Below are 16,713 nucleotides of genomic sequence, written 5' to 3' on the forward strand. Positions count from 1 at the left end.
GGAGGAGTCATTGCCATTTACCACTGTTGCTTTCCAAAGCCATTAACTTTGCTTGTGCTCTTTATTCTGTTTACCCTCCTGCCTTGCTCCCCTGTGCTGCAATGCAAATGCAGCCATGGGCTTGGAGAGGCTGCGCTAACTGTGTGGCGTCATCCACAAGGCCCTCCTTGGGGGAAAAGACAGTGTTCCAGAGCCTCCAGAGGGTGAAAATAGGGCAGCACACACTCCAGGAGCAAGCAGGGAGCTGGGTGCCTTGAGCACCTGCCGCATTCGCAAGGGGAAGGAGGTCAGACACAGCCCAAGTGCTTTGTATTCCCTCAAAACAATCCCTTTGCCAGCAGGTCCTGTATATGGCCCTTGCCAGCAGGAGGCAAGAATGCTTAAAGGAGAAGGGAGAGCATGTGAGGGGGTCAGTGTCCCTAATATACTCAGCTCTGCTTCTCTCTACAGCTGGAGGAGGATTTCTCCCCTGGCCTTTGCTTGCTGCTGGTAGCCATCTCCACCAGGAGTTTCTCTGGCCTCACTGTACTGTGCCCCTGACCCTTCTGCAGCACCTTGTGGTGAGGGATCCCGGTGCTCCCGGGTCCCCCTGCCTGTCCTCACTGCTCTTTCATACCACCCTGTGTCTGTCCCGTGGCTTCCCACAGCTCCTCTCATGGGAGGCAGGCTCCTGTCCCTCCTCTATCTTCATGCAACATCATCCCTCATCACTGGTCATGCTCCTCGCCTCTCTTGGCACTGTTTCCCCCTTGGTGGCACTTTGCCAGCTCATTTCAGTGACATCTCCGAGCAGGGCAGAGCCCACAAGTGCCATCCAGAGGGAGGAATGTGGTGTGCAGCCTCCCCAAGGAGCAGTACTGCTTGGGCAGCGCCTGCCCAAGTCCTGCCTGGCACTCGCCTCCCACCATGGACACGGTGTAGGGGGCAGAAGGGTGGCCACAGCCATGTGAGACAGTGACACGCTGTGCGGGCTCGCTGTCTTGCTGGGCTGGGGCCAGCAGCCTCTAGACGTGCAGCTCTGGCCACCTGCCTGCCGAGGTCAAAGAGCCTTCTTGGGTGAGTGCTCTGTTCAGTGGCACTGGCCTCCAGTCGAAGCTGACACAGTGCCTGGCAGCCTGGTCCTCGGCGCCACAGGCAACACGTGTCCCCTGCTTCATTACACCAGAGGGGTTTAATGGCCCCAGATGGCCTCCAGAGCACTGCGCAGTCCTGCATGCTCCGGCTGGGCCCTGGCCTCCTTGCCTCAGGGATGGAGGGAGGGCTATGGAAACGCAACGCTCCCTCCCGGGAGCCTCCAGCCTCCTCCCCAGCCAACCTCTTGCACGCTGCCCCTTCCACTCTGTGGTGAGCCTGTGGGGCTGTTTCTTCTCCAGCTTTCCTGTCTGATGCTTTGTTCTCCTCTCTCTTTCTCTTCTGTTTTCCTTCCTCTTCCCCCTGTGCGGGACCACGTGGGCAGGGAAGGCCGGATGGTCGTGCTATCCCTGGTTTTGGGACTCTCAGAGCAAGATGACTTTGCCAATATCCCCGACCTGCAGCCCGCTGGGACAGAGCCGAACCAGCCGAACGCTGAGGGGGACAAGAGGTATGAGTAAGGAAGAGGGCGGTCCTGCAGGAGGAGGCGACGAGGGCCTCAGCCAGGGTTGGAGGAGGAGGAGGCTGGCCTCACGGAGCGTGAAGGTTGGAGCGGCAGAGGGTGGCACATCAGGCAGCCCGGGCACCGGGCACGGTGACGTTTGCGGACGCTGGCAGCACCCCTAACCCGCTGGTGCCCACGGTGCTCCTCCCTCTGGAGTCACTACACCGAGCAGACCCCCAACCCTCTCCCTCTCCCTCCCACCTTCCCCTCTTCCCTCCCCCATCATCCACCTCCATCTTGCCCTGCGCTGTGTGCATGCGGTTGGGATGCGTGCTTGGGGGCAGTACGGAGGGGAGCCCAGAGGGAGGGAATGGGACAGCAGAGAGACACCCAGCCTGGGAGAAGGGACAACGCAGAGGAGACCCCCAGAAGTTGCTGTATTTGCAGAGAGTGCGTTCCCCCGCCTCGAGGATCAGTTGTGCATTGCCCGCGGGCACTGCACATGCTGCTGAAGCACAGATCCCAGCAGAGGCCATCTGCTCTTGCCTGCTGGGGGACCAGATCCCCTTCAGCTCCACGAAGCCGCCCAGGGCAGCGGCTTGTCCAGCCAGGGCTTGTGGGCAGGCCCCAAGCGCCGCTGGCCCGGGTGAGCCCTGGGGCAGCAGGGCAGCCCGTGCTGCTGTCAAAATCTGGGAAGCCCAAAGCTGCAGCTGCTGTGAAAGGCTGGATGGAGCCAAGGGGCCCTAAGCTACGGGAAGCGGGTGTTAATCTGGGTGTTAATCCCCTCTCGAGCAGGGGAGAGGTGTGAAGCAGGTAGGCACCAGCTCCCCGCGTGATCGGCATGTTAACAAACTGGCACCGTTCTCGCCCGCCAACTATTTTTACCTCACTCGGGTTGCGTTTCGCTCTGCGTTTTAGCACTTGCCTCCCTGGCATCACATGGTGCAGCCTGTCCCCACCCAGAGCACTGGAGTGGCAGGCGCCAGCACTGCCAGGCCTCCCTGGTACCTGGCTCTGCGCCCCTAGCACCTCCCTGACACACAGGGCTGCACGGGGATGCCCGAGGGCTGTAGCTGGTTCTGCTCTTCTGTCCCTTTGCTCATCTGTTAGTCCCAGTCTCTGGTTTGAAAGGCCCCATCCCCATGCAGACCCTCAGCATCTCAGTGTCCTCTCCCACCTTCCCAGCCAAAGCTTGTCCCCAAACCTCTGTGTCCCTCCCTGGTCCCCGGGACCCTAGCCCCCTCCAGCCTGGTGGGATGTGAGGGGATTCAGTTGGTGGTGGTGGAGGGGCAAGCTGGCCTTTGAGGACACGGGGCTGGTTTCAGAATCCTCCACACTCTTGCCTCCCTGCCCAGCGCTCCTGGTCACCGTGTGCTGCTCGGCTGTGAACTGTCTCCTCTGTCCCCATGTCTCTGCTTCTTCCTTGCAGCCCAGCCCCGGTGGCTCCAGCCACATGCCTCGTTGTGTCTGTCCTCCATTGACTAACCTCTGTCCATCCGCCCTGCTCCTCTCTTTCCCCCCTTCCCTCCCCGCAGGCAGTGGGCTGGTGGTCCTGCGCTGGACGATGCGGCACCTCCTCTCTCACGCTCTCTTCTCGCGCTCTCTCCCGCTGTCCTGTGACCTCCGCCGATGCTCTCCATTTCCCAGGCTGCTTCGCAGACAAATCACCGAGTGGTCCCCACCACTGGCCATCGTCTCCTCTGCGTTTGCTTTCACCCTGTTTCTAACCTGACTTTGCCTCTCCAGCTAGCTCGGTCTCCTCCTTAACTCTGTGCGCCATCCCGCCTCTGCGGGCAAGTTGTGTGTGTGTGTGGCGCTGTGTGTGCGCGTGTGCAAGTGTGTGGGGCATTGCTGCTGCTCCTGTGAGCACCTCGCTGCATGGGTCACCCCGTGCGTGCGCGTCCCCCACCATCCCCGTCGTGCTGAGTTTTTTGGTGCATCTCTAGTACTGTGTGCGTGCATCCATTATGCGCCCGGCTGCAGGTGTTCTGTGTGTCTCGAGCTCACTACGGGCACCTCTGTGTGTGCCTATATCCACTGCGCTCACGTTGATCTGAGGCTGTACGTACCCAGTGCTCAGCACAGTGTCTGTGTCGTGCCAGCAGTGCGTCTGCATTGCTCCACCATGACATAGGTTGGGGCACTTGGATTCGCTCGGTGCCCTAGTCCATTGAGTTGTCACTGTGTCTTGGCTTGTGTGGGAACGTCAGCTTACATCCGTCCAAGTACTAACGTGCACATGTGAACGTGGGCATCTCTCCTGCATCTGTGCGTTGGTGTGTGTGTGTGCGCCCACGTCAGCTATGGCTATGTGCACCATGTCTCCTTCTCTCTGGGGGATGAGTTTGGGTCTGTCTCTGTTATGTGAGCCAGAGAGGGCTGTCCAGGTGTGCGTGTACTGCCCCTCTTCCGGCCTCTGCATCCCCTTGTCCCCATGCCATGAGGCAGTGTGGCCCCACAGTGTGCCTGCCCAGCTCCATCGCTGCTCTGTCGCGTGGGCAAGTGTGTGTCCCCTCTGCGCCTGCCCCTGTCCTGCAGGGCTGCTCCCTCCTCCTGGCACGTTGCACGCAGTCCTCCCGCAGTGCTGGTACTGCCGGGCCCCCAGCCCTGCTGCACGGGGCCGTGCGCTGGAGTCGCAGCCGGAGGCACTGGCTGCCTCTGCCAGCCCGGGACCTGTCTGCAGCAGGGGGGTGGTGCTGGGTCATGGAATGCACAGGGAAGAGGAGACGGGCCCCGGCTCATGGAGCAAGGAAGGAAGCGGGGAAGGGATTTTAGCCATGCATTTAGCCACCACCGTGGCAGGCAGCACCCGAGGGTTAGGGACAGGCAAGTGGATGCACCGCAGAGCCAAGCAGGGAGAAACGCCGCTGTGCTGGCAAGCCACAGCAAGCCCCCAGGGAGAGCTGATGGCTCAGGATGGCCCAGTAGCTTCTCTCAATGCCGCCTGGGAGAGCAGCGTGGCCTTACGGCTGCTATATGGCACCGCCAAGGGCGCTGCGGCTACCAGGTGGCGGGAAGTGGACGTAGCTACAGGCTGTGTGGGACCTTCTGTGGCGGCGTGGAGCAGGCGCGTGCGCAGCCCTGCTGTGAGCTGCTCTTGCCTCGCTCCGGACCTGCCGTTGGGTGCAGCCAGCACCACCCAGGTCCTGCGTGCTCCCAAGCTGGCAGATGGGCACCCGGCCCTGCCCGTCGGCAAAGCACATGGAAGCGGCTGGGGAAAGGCGGTCTGAAGGCCGAAGGCAGAGAAGCTCCTCACAGGCACAAAGGGGCTCTGAGCTCTTGGTAGAGCAGGCGCAATCCGAAGCCCCTGCGGGCTCCCGGTGCCTGGGGGAGATCCTCACTGGCTCCGCTCACTGCCCTCGGCCCCTCTCTGAGGTGCTGTGTCTCTTTCCCCAGGTTACCGGCCAGTGGCAAGGCAGTGAATACAGCCCCTGTGCCTGGGCAGACCCCGCAGCACGATGAGTCTGATCGGAAGACGGAGCCCCGTTCCTCGGTCTCGGATCTTGTCAACTCCCTGACCAGCGAGATGCTTATGGTGAGTGGTGGCACAGGCCTCGCTCTTGACCTCAGTGCCGCTCTGCACACCCACACCATCCCACCCCTTGCCTGGCAGTTCTGTGCAGTGGGACCGCCTGTTTGGTGCTTCCTTCCTGTCCAATTTGTTGCGGAGATGTTTTCGGCTGACACTGTTCTAGGGAGAGGTGGGCAGCTCATCCCAGGGTCCTGGCTTCCTCCTCAGTCATCACTGAGCCCTTCTGGGCTATGGCTCAGTGTGAGGTGGGGAGCAGGCTGTTGAAGCAGGCTGTTTTGCTTCATGGCAGGTCACTGTCCAGATATTCTGGGTTGTTCCAGCTCCCTGTGCCATCCTGGTTGGCACAGGGGCTGCTGTTCCCCTGGGGCAGATTGCAGGTCTCAGCTCTTGGGTTACTCCGGAATGCTGGTAGCGTGTTCTGGGCTCCTGTGCTCTGAGGGAGTAGCATCATCCTAGACCCCATTCCTGCTGAAGTTTGTGCCAGCATGGGTTGAACTCTCCCTCCCTGTGCACAAGCCTGGGCATCTCGGCGTACTCTCCCTATGCTCTTCCTTGCTCCCACACGCTGCCCATCCCATCCCCACTCAGCTGAGCTCCCTTTCCCCCCTGGCACTCAGGTGTTGCAGCCAATGTGCCCCTGTGTTGGCTGAGGCTCCTGCAAGGTGACACAGCCCGTCGCCGCAGGTCCACACAAGAGAACCGACTCCGGAGATGTGACGGACGGGCTGTCAGCAGGAATTTGGCTAATTGGTGCTCCTGATCCCTGGGAAGCGAATGCATGGAGCGGAGCCAGGAGTCATCTAAGGAGATGCCTGTGGCAGGGAAAGAGGGAGAAGCTGATGCCCTCTGACAGTTCCCCAGACAACTGTGAGGGCCTGAGGCCATGGATCTGGAGATTAGTTATTTGTCTAAGCACAGCAAAGGGCTCAGGGCCCTGTGTCTGCTGGCAGCGGTGCAGAGAAGATGTGGCCACTGCCTGTAAGCGCCAAGAGGGGAACTAGAGGGTAGCAGGGTGGGTGGTAGAGCCTGGAAGCTCTGCCGAGGGGCTGTGTTCACATCTCCACGGCAGAGGTGGCTGGGAGGACTGGGGGCTGCGCCACAGGATGCCAGCACCCCTGCCAGCAGCGGAGTCACCAGCCCTGACATGGGTTTCCAAGCACCAGTTGATCACTCCAGAGGTCATTCCAGAGGAGGTTGGGGTGGGCTTGTTTCTTCCACAGAGCAGAAGGAGAAGCACAATGTTGACTGCACCATGGTACAGGTGGCACATTCCTCTGCCATGGCATGTGTTGCTGACAGAAGGGCCACATCTATGCCCATAGCCCACTGCTCTCAGCCCATTCTATCTGTGCCACAGCTCTCCCCAGGCTCCGAGGACGACGAGGGACACGACAGCTCCAGTCGGGAGAACCTGGGCCGCATCCAGTTCAGCGTTGGCTACAACTTCCAGGAGTCCACCCTCACCGTCAAGATCATGAAGGCCCAGGAGCTACCAGCCAAGGACTTCAGTGGCACAAGTGATCCCTTTGTCAAGATCTACCTGCTTCCTGACAAAAAGCACAAGCTAGAGACCAAGGTGAAGCGGAAGAACCTGAATCCACACTGGAATGAGACCTTCCTCTTTGAAGGTAAGGGCAGGCTGGGTTGGGCTGCGCTGGGCTTGTCTCGTGGCTTGGGGCTGACCCTCTGCACTGCCATTTCCCCTTTCTGAGGTGCCCCCAAACAGCTTCCACCATACACCTAGGCTGGAGACTTGGCGAGACTGGCTCAACCTGAGCTGCCGGTGATGAGCAGGGTTCGCAGAGCCACAAACGTCAGGCTGTCACCGCAGGTGTTTGTTCTGTGTCCACGTCATGCTCCTTCCCAATCTGGACAGGATGTGATGCATGCCTGGGGCCACATATGTACCTGTGAAAGCACCTGGGTGACTTTCTTGTGAAGAGCTACAGCAATGGCTCGAAGCCATACAGCTCCTCCAAAGTATGTTGATGACCTAGGGCCAAGTTCTGTTCTTCATCTAGTGTCAGATGCCAACAGTTTCCCCCTTCAGCCCAGACAAGGTAGAGGGGTGCTGAACAGCCGTGAGGGTATCAGCACATATATATGCTGCTCACTTTGGCTAGACTTGCTCTCCAGTGCCTTGGCAAATTCCCTCCTCGTGTCCTCTGCCTTCATCTTTGGTGCAGGTTTCCCCTATGAGAAGGTGGTGCAGCGGGTGCTGTACCTCCAGGTCCTGGACTACGATCGCTTCAGCCGTAACGACCCCATTGGGGAGGTGTCCATCCCCCTCAACAAAATAGACCTCACCCAGATGCAGACCTTCTGGAAGGATCTGAAGCCCTGCAGTGACGGCAGTGTAAGGCCCTTGCTTGTCCTCCATGACCTTCCAGGCAGGGGTTAGCTATGCTCCTAATCCTACCCCAATGTCCTTGAGGACAGTCCTTCCTCAAGTCACTCTGATACCCCAGGTTGCTGCGAGATCCCATCGGAGCTGGGCCTTTGGGCCACACTGGGGATGGGTGCTGGTGAGGGTGGCCCCATGGGCTTCCCAGGTGGGAATGCTCTGGTCAGATCTCCAGTCCCCGAAGGCCTGACCAGTCCAGGAATGGTTCCTTGGTGAGCTGAGCTGCCAGACGTGCTGAAATCTCTGAGGGAGCACGTCTGCCTGAGCTCGGGTGACTTTGTTCTGTGAAAACGAGCACTGGGGCACAGAGGGATTACATGCTGTCCCCTTGTGTTTGCTGTCCTGCCTGTGTCATCTGCTTGATATCAGGACAAAGAAGGTTTCTGTTTTGCTGTTTAGCGAAGGAAAAAGTTTGACTTTTAAGGAACATCTTATGTTTTCCCAAATCAATGGTCATTTTTAGTTGTAAATTAAAGAAAGGCTTCAAACATCTTAAATAACCCATCTAGGTTCTGGGATGTGTCCTAATAGCCCGTCTGTCTCACAGGGAAGCCGGGGAGAGCTGCTCCTGTCCCTGTGCTACAACCCCTCTGCCAACTCCATTGTTGTGAACATCATCAAAGCGCGGAACCTCAAAGCCATGGACATTGGTGGGACATCAGGTATGAGCACCAGTCCCCATCTCTGGGCATGCCCAGTGTCCTGCTGGCTCTGGCAGTCACTGCCGTGAAGCCTCCCAGGCACGAAGGGAAGCTGTCCTGCTCATCTGCACTTTGCAGGACTCAAGGAAGGTCCTAGCTAAGAGCCTAAGAGAAATGTGCTGTCCCCCCAGACCCATATGTGAAGGTGTGGCTGATGTACAAGGACAAGCGGGTAGAGAAGAAAAAGACAGTCGTCATGAAGCGGTGCCTGAACCCTGTCTTCAATGAGTCCTTTGCCTTTGACATCCCCACCGAGCGGCTGCGTGAGACAACCATAGTCATCACCGTCATGGACAAGGACAGGCTGAGCCGAAACGATGTCATTGGCAAGGTGGGTCCAGCCAGGGCTCGTCCTGTGTGTGGGGTGAAGGCACACGGTGGGGCACCGTGGTGGGGAGGCAGGAGCTGGAAGGCCAGCAGGAAGGCAGGAGAGGCTGGGGTCGGCTGCCCCCTGAGTTCCCACCTCGGGGGCACAGGGAACGGGCTTTGAAACATGAGAGTTGTTTGCAGCAGAGATGTTAGTACAAAACAGAGAGAAGTCTTTTGGACACTAGGTACAGTACAAGTCCACAGTAGCATTGCAGATCCTTGCCTGCTCTGCCAGCCATCACTGACAGGCCACAGGCACATGGTTCTTTACACGCATGCCCACATCTCATGCCTTCCCTCTGCAAAAGCACTGTGGGCTCACACCGTGACCACAGGTCACACGCCTCTGCCCTTCTCCAGTATATGAGCCACAGAAGTGGGTCATGAACAGTGGTCCAACAGCTTTTTCTCAGACTCACTCCACCTGGACATGCTCAATACCAGTTTGGCCACTCACACTTAAGGCCAAATCTCCAGGCAGGGATTGCATGACAGCAGGATTCAGCATACTGCTGTTGGAGGTTGAAGAGAAATCCCACAGGTCCAGAGAAACAGTACCAGGCACCATCAGCTCAGCATAGAAGTGCATGCCTGTATCACCAAGTGGCAAGTATCTGGGGAACATCCAAAACCATCCCTTGACCTGCAGAGCCCAGGCAGCTCTGCTGGATGCAACTAGTGCTGTCTCACGGACTCAGCATCACTCGAGTGAGGCAGTGTGGTCTGGAGTGGGTCTGACAAGAGGAAGTCACATTTCTGCATACCCTTTCCCTGGGCTCACCCAGTTGTCTGGTTGGGGATTTAAAGCAGCACCCATGTCGAGGGTCACTCTCGTGCCAAATGCCAGGGCCCTCCCCACAAGCCAGAGCAAACAACACCTCCACACAAAGTGAGGTCAACTCCCCCCTGCTGTTGTCTGTAGCAGGGCTTTATACCGGTGCAGGTGGGCATGCGCTGAGGAGCAGCACTCATTGGCTACAGGCTCCCAGCTGATTGGTTCTCCTCCAGGTGTTCAGTTGCTAGGCGTCGGTCCAGTTCCCCACAAACTCCACTTTCCTATATATTCTTACTAAGGCCCCAACATCTCCCCCTCTTTTTTCCAAAAAAGAAAAATTAGCAATAAACATTGCAACATTTACAAAAAACAAAGTAACATGGCTGTAATCCTCAGCATTTCCCCTCTTTTTACAAAAAACAAAAATTGGCAATATCATGCATCAAATATTACAAATAAAAACAAATTAACATAGTTGCAAACACAAGCATGATCATTCTGGTCACACTTTTATGATAATGTTTCATTTTTAAATTCCCAAGACAAAAGAAAATGGTCCCAAAGGAATACACAATTTCATTTTGCTTACAACCACAGAAATTCTTCTTGGAAAGGTAATTGTGCTCTTCATTTCAGCAACAGGAGAAGGAAAAAATCTTGCCCTTTGGAGCTGGGGAGGATGGGGGTCCAAGTTAGTATGGTCAGACTGGATATGCTATCATTTTTAGTTTTCAACCGCTGGAAAGTTCTTCCAGTCACGGAGTCTGCCACTCTTTTCAGTTCCAGACCTTGAGGAAGCTGTCCCACGATCCTGTTGCCACTGCCATTCCATCATCAGTCACACCTAAGCAACTGACACGGTTATCATGACCGGCAAGGACACCTGCTCTATCAGCTTTCAGTGTATCCCAGACATTGCAATTGAAGTCGTCATAACCAGCTAGGAGGAGACATAGCTGTCCCAGATTATAAGCTTGCCATCCTGGGAGGCACTGACTAGAAGCCTGGAATCAGTCCCCCAGTGCATTGTGTAAATTTTAGCCAAGTGTCCCCGGAGTGTTCTTCTAGTACGCATTTGAATTCTCCCCACGGGGTCAATGTTGGCTGTGATCTGAGCCAAGGTGGTGTTAGCACATGCTTTCCTAGCATCCCTGATTTGGTTTTTCAGTTGCTCGGCCTCCTGGTATAACTGGTCAAGCTCACTCATTTTCCTGTGCTAAGTTGCACCTCACTGCCACCTCTGAGAGGACCACAAATCTGCTCTTCTGTCCGCTGCTCATTACTCTGTCCGGTTTGTCCGCCCGCCCTGGCCTGCTCCCAGCGACACTGCAGCTTGGGGGGCGGGAGAAGGAGAAGAGGGTGGTGGTTGGGGGGGGGGGGGAGGGTGGCAGGTGGGGGGTCGCTGGCTCTCAGCTCCTCCCCAGGGGACCAGTGCACATCAATTCTAATATGTGCACGTCAGTCTCTAATCACTGTGAATTTTGCCACAGAGAGGTTGACTCCTGTGCTTCCTCGGGTTGCGGCGGAGAGTTCGTGGAGGCGGCCATCGTCTGGGGATACTTGTTTGCCGCGTCCCTCACAACGCGGCGGCTCCCGTTTCCCCGTATCTGCGTGCCGTTATTGCGGAACCGTGATCGGCACTCCGCTGCCTTATGCCCGAACCTTTGACATCTCGTACAGGTCCCATTAAATCCTCTCGGGGCTATACCTTCCATCCTGAATCTGTTAGGACACTTCCTCCTCATGTGTCCTAATCGACCACATAGGAAACATGTCCCATGAAATCTCTTGTCTTCCTTTCTAGACATTCTTTCTCCTTTAATTGCTGCGGCCAAAGCCGCACTATGTATTCTTGCCTTCTGTTCTTCCTCCATCAATGGCGCTCGGGCACAGGTCTCTATCATTTGGACAATTGAAGCTCCTGGTGGCAAAGTAGCTAACAGTTGCTTGCAAGTTTGGTTCGCGTTTTGAACTGCTAGATCCTTTGCCAATATTGCTTTCATTTCCGCAGGCACATTAGGTGCCATATCCAGGGCTTCCTTCAGTCGATCAACAAAGTTGAAAAAAGACTCATTCGGCTTTTGTGTTATTTTTGTGTATGGCAACTGTGGCGTTCCTATTTGTGGTAGTGCAAGAAAAGTGGCTAGCGCTGCATTTTTTGATTGCTGTAGTATCCTGGGGTGGAGCGCTGCCTGGGCCTCGGTTGCCCGGTAACGCCCATTGCCCATCAGTTGATCAAGGGTGGCAACCCTTAATGGATCGTCCATACTGCGATTTAGATTCTCCAATTGTTTTTCCTCTAATCTTTCCTGCCATTTTGCTAACCAAAGCATGTAAGCGGTAGAGGAAAGCAGGAGCTCCATTATCGCTCTGCTATCCGCAGGTACCATATGGGAATATTTAAACAGAGCGGAGACCTGATTTCTCACCAACTTATTGTCGTGCCCATACTGCATTACTGTTTTTTGTATGCCTTGAACAAATTTCCAATCGAGAGGTTCCCACCTGGGGCCCTGGGCTCCCGTTACTACAGGAGCTGCTAGTGGTGTTAATACAAATTCTCCTTGTAACTGAGCATTCTCTATGAGCCCTTTATACCGTGCTCCCGCATTAAATGTTGGATTAACAGGTGGCATTTCCTCATCATTACTTCCACCTGCAGTGGAAGTGGCTAGGAGCTCCGGCAACAATCCTTCTTCAGCTGGGTCACTTGCTCCAGCTGCTTTCTTTTGAATCTTAGGGGCATCTTTTCGTGCCTCCCACTGCTCTAATTGTTTGTCTACATTTTCCAACCCTTCGACTATAGCCCTATGGGCAGCCTTATAGGCTGCCTTCACATCTCTGGCCTTGGACCCACCGTCTAGTCGCCGCATTTGTTCTAATAATTCTGTCATTTTCTCTGCCTGTCCCCGAAGTTCTTGTCGCATTTTTTGAACCACGGCATTATCATCGTCCGATCCATCTGGGATCGGTACTTTAACTGGGTCCACTTCCATTTCGGGCGCTGTGGGGGTTGGTCGCTTTTCCCTCTCCCATTCAGGCGCTGTGGGAGGTGGTCGCTTCTCCCATTCGGGTGCTGTGGGGGGTGGTCGCTCCTCCCCCTCCCACGGGGGGAGATACTCATCCACTCCCCCCCATACTTCTTGTTCGGCCAAAGTTACCGGACATGCCTGTTTAGGTGAGGTTACCTTTCTCTTATTATCTATTTTCTTACACTGAATTGGCTCAGTATTGTTGGTACATTCAGAACTTTCAGACCCATTTTCCTCTTCTTCTCCATGGAGCGCTTCCCAAAACGCAATAGCAACTAACCGCTCAAACATAGGCCATATTAGACGAAATGTCTTTGTGAGGCGCCACGCTTCCTCCGAGCCTAATTGTACACCGTCCCATAGTTCTCTTCCTACTCGCTCCCATGATTCAAATTTATATGCTTGGGAAGCTTCTTCTATGATTTTTTTCTTCTTACAAAATAGCAATAAATCAGTTAACTCGGTTTTCGAGACCTCAATCTTAGTTTTTTGAGCAAGCCTTACGAAGCGTTCAACAGTATCATGTTCCATTGCTGTTGCAGCAACTTCCACTCTAGATGCGCCAATTCCCATTCTGACTCACCAGGTCGTGGTCACAATCCGCTTTTCTCCAGCAAGATCCCTTGCGTTCTCGCACGATCACGTCGGGGTCACCAGATGTCGAGGGTCACTCTCGTGCCAAATGCCAGGGCCCTCCCCACAAGCCAGAGCAAACAACACCTCCACACAAAGTGAGGTCAACTCCCCCCTGCTGTTGTCTGTAGCAGGGCTTTATACCAGTGCAGGTGGGCATGCGCTGAGGAGCAGCCCTCATTGGCTACAGGCTCCCAGCTGATTGGTTCTCCTCCAGGTGTTCAGTTGCTAGGCGTCGGTCCAGTTCCCCACAAACTCCACTTTCCTATATATTCTTACTAAGGCCCCAACACACCCATGCTAATCTAGGTGTTCCACCACCTTCCTTGTGACCACCAGGATTTTGGACCCAGGTGCCAGGTTAGGAGCTGCTTTGGATTTTGGCAGCAGTCAAGATATGATTGAGAAAGGTGATATCGCCCTATGATGAATTCTGGAGCAGTGGTTCCCCAGACAAGAGGGAGGCAGCAGGAAATGCCATGTTGATGCTCTGGAGGAAGGGTGCTGTGAAGACCCCAGGTGAAGGTAGCAGCCCCAAGCCTGGGCAGGCATTAGGGTTCCCACTGGTGCTCTGTCCCCATCCTACCTCTATGGAGAAGTCATGCTAGAGGAGAAGGTGGAACTCCTATGGATCCCTTCATGGTTGGACTTTCCCTTCCATGCCTGACCCAGGCTGAAACTCTTCTGAGACTTCCACCAGCAGCTGTGGTGCCTGGAGTGAGGATTCATTCATAAGTAGTGAGGCTGACACCACCAACTAGCTTGCCAGTGAGAAGCAGCTGCTGTTCCTAGCCAGGCAAGAGTTTGCTCAAACTCTGGTGGATACAGGCCATGGAGCTAGTTAGCACAAATAACAGTTTAGCAGCTGGCTGGCAACGATGAGCTGAAAAGTGTCATGAGGCGGCAGCAAACTTCAGCCCCTCCATGTCCTGGCAGCAGCACAAGCCAGGCAAGGGGCTGCATGACCATCTGAGAGGGCTTCACGTCCCAGAGCAGCCCCAGCACAAGGGGGCCGGTGGTGCAGCCAGCACAGCCAAAGCAGACAAGGATGCAGTCGGGATGCAGGGCTGCTGCTGCCCTCTTGCCGGCAGCTCCGCGCTCCTCCCTCCACCCAGCCTCCCCGCCGCACACTTCCCACCGCTCCACGGCACAACCTGCTCCAGGGTGAACTTGAGTCTAATGACTTGAGTCTATTTATAGTGAGGCAAAAAAAAGAAAAAAACACAAAGCCCCAGATTGTTCCCTGGTGCTGCAGCTCCAAGTGCAGGGGCAGACCCTGCCGCGCTCGCACACTCCACAGCAGTGGCACCGTCCCCAGGCGCGGGGCTGCTATGGGGCTGCGTGGTGGGTGTGCTGGGACCTGGGTACTTGTGTGCCGAGTTGCACACTCGCGGGGCTGCATGCTGCAGGCCGGCCCGGTTGGGGTGACAGGGCTCCCCATGAGCCCGATGCTCCCAGGAGGTGGCAGCAGAGCCTCAGTGTTGTGGCACCCAGTGAGCAGAGTCCTGAAGCCTCGCGCACGGGTGCTGTGGGTGCTCCCTCACATCTCTGCCCCACAGCGCCCAGCCCCATTCTGTTTGGGGGCCCTGGCCCCATTCTCGGCGGGGACGGGATTACACGGTGCATCCCCAGTAACAATAACAACGGAAAAATTAATCTGCTCTCAATTTGATTTACGTTAAATCCATACAGCTCGCCGCTCATTATGGTAACGATGATAAACGAGTGCAGTAATCTCCGTTATTACTGCTTACCGCAGAGAGTCAATTATTCCCAAATGCAGCGTTGTAATAAGGCAAACATGTACATTGAATTAAGCCCAGGAGGAGGCAGCCGGAGCGTTTTGGCACAAACGAGGCAAATGCACGGCGCAGGGGCAGAGGTCCCAGCTCTGCTACATGCACAGACCCAGTGGAGTCATTGCTGAGGGACAAACCAGCCCAGGCACCCGCCGCCAGGAGGCATTTCTAGCACCGCGCTGAGCACAGTGCTGTGGCCATGAGGACAGACGGACAGTGTCTGCAATGCTCTTGCATTAACTCCACTGGCAGCGGTACAGTGGTGGAGCAAAGCGACACTGCAAATGGCCGAGTGCAGCAAGTGGGAAGGAGAGGAGAGTGCCCTTCACGGGCCCGGTCGCAGTGCTGCGGCTGGCAACGTCCTAACAACTTTTGATTGAATAATTACCAGCATTGTGCAAGCTCGGATCAGGCACCGCAATCCCCTTAGCTGGCGCAGCAGCCATGGGCTCCATTAGCTGCCTCGGTGACACACGTCTCGGCTGTCAGCTGCGGAGAAGGTTGACACACACATTTGCTGCGTCGCCGTATGGAAAATCAATGGATAAAAATAACCTGCCCTGTGTGGAGAGGCTCATGCTGGCTGTGCCTCATGGCTAATTTGGATGCCACTGATGGCCGTGCTGGTCTGGGAGGGTTCTGGGACAGCAAGTGAAGATCTCTGAGCATGGGGCAGGGGCTGCCAGAAGGGGCAAAGCAGAGGGTGCCCTTCTGCTACCACAGCAGAAGGGCAAAACAGCAGGCTACAAAACGGGGAGTCAAGAGGGGCCAGGTAAACACCAATGGCCAAGTCATGAGAGCCCGAAGATCTGAGTTGGGAGCAGCTCAGGGCGCTATGTTGGGAGCAGCGTGGGGAGGGACAGGGCAGTCCCGGGGCACTGGCAGTGCAGTTTCCACAGGCAATGTGTTCCCCTCTCTCCACAGATCTACCTGTCCTGGAAGAGCGGCCCTGGCGAGGTGAAGCACTGGAAGGACATGATCGCCCGCCCGCGGCAGGCGGTGGCACAGTGGCACCAGCTGAAGGCCTGAGCTCTGGTGCTGGAGTACTGCCCAGCCCTCCGGCTTGTGGCTCTGCCGGGCTCCTGGTGCGGACGAGAAGCAGAGGGAACAGTGGGACATGGTGGCCCTGCAGTCAGAGGGGGCGCAGAGGTGCCCAGGCCTGCAGCAGCTGCTAGGACGTGGCACTTGAGGACGCGGTGCAAGAAGGAGTGACGCCCCGTCCCTGCCGCCATGCAGGACTTCTCCAAGTGCTTCCAGCCACCACCCACCACCGCCCCATCTGCAGAGCCTCTGCCCCCACGGTCCCTCCCTGCATGAAAGGGGAGACCCCCTACCCGCAGACTTTTCCCACCCTGCAAAAATTCCCTGAGCCCCGGCATCACCACAGTGAGGCAGCCGGAGCCTGCGTCCTGCCCGCTGCTGACAGCTCTTTCCCCACCCCGCGCTGCTTCCCCTCATCCCCCAGGTCCCCGGGGCCTGCCAGGACAAGCTGGGCAGCTCCCACGAGGGCCAGCAGCCCCAGCCTCCGTGCCCCGGCTGCACGGTGGCTTCTGGGATCAGAAGCCATGACACACAGTGCATTAGCCACAGCAGGCTCGTTTCGTTATCCCTCCCGGTTGGATTTGTTGCTTTACTTCTCTCTTTGGGTTCAGCGAGAGCGTGACTTCAGTAACCTCATCCTTGCCCAGGCAGCAGTAGGACGAGGGCTGCGGCTGGCCCCAACCCTGGGACTCCCCAGTAGCCACCCTGAGGTGTGAGCTGGGCAAGGGCTGCTTCCCAGGGCATCCCCTGGTAGCGGGGCACCATACTGGGCTCCTCGTGCTGGGAGAATGTGCTGGCTCAAGAGCACGTTGTCCACGTCCCAGCGCGAGCCCCGTGGTGCCAGCTCCCAG

At 56.6% G+C, this 16,713-nt stretch overlaps 1 protein-coding gene across 2 annotated transcripts in view; it reads left to right on the forward strand.

The window, feature by feature from the left end:
• SYT7 (synaptotagmin 7) overlaps positions 1–16,070 on the forward strand; it is a 39,706-nt gene extending 23,636 nt beyond the window's left edge. Inside the window, exons 7-13 of one of the 2 annotated variants that reach the window (XM_088534178.1) lie at positions 1,457–1,582; positions 4,973–5,111; positions 6,466–6,736; positions 7,295–7,464; positions 8,060–8,174; positions 8,345–8,544; positions 15,746–16,070. In XM_088534178.1, the coding sequence (XP_088390304.1) occupies positions 1,457–1,582; positions 4,973–5,111; positions 6,466–6,736; positions 7,295–7,464; positions 8,060–8,174; positions 8,345–8,544; positions 15,746–15,850 (1,126 nt within the window). In that variant the 3' untranslated portion in view covers positions 15,851–16,070. The remainder of the gene's footprint in view (positions 1–1,456; positions 1,583–4,972; positions 5,112–6,465; positions 6,737–7,294; positions 7,465–8,059; positions 8,175–8,344; positions 8,545–15,745) is intronic. The other variant, XM_088534177.1, reaches the window with a different exon arrangement.
• Positions 16,071–16,713: the final 643 nt, after the last annotated feature.

The sequence above is a fragment of the Tinamus guttatus genome, unplaced genomic scaffold (genome assembly GCF_059628265.1).
Source record: "Tinamus guttatus ecotype Peru unplaced genomic scaffold, ASM5962826v1 Tinamus_guttatus_pri_ptg000546l, whole genome shotgun sequence".
Lineage (NCBI taxonomy): Eukaryota > Metazoa > Chordata > Aves > Tinamiformes > Tinamidae > Tinamus > Tinamus guttatus.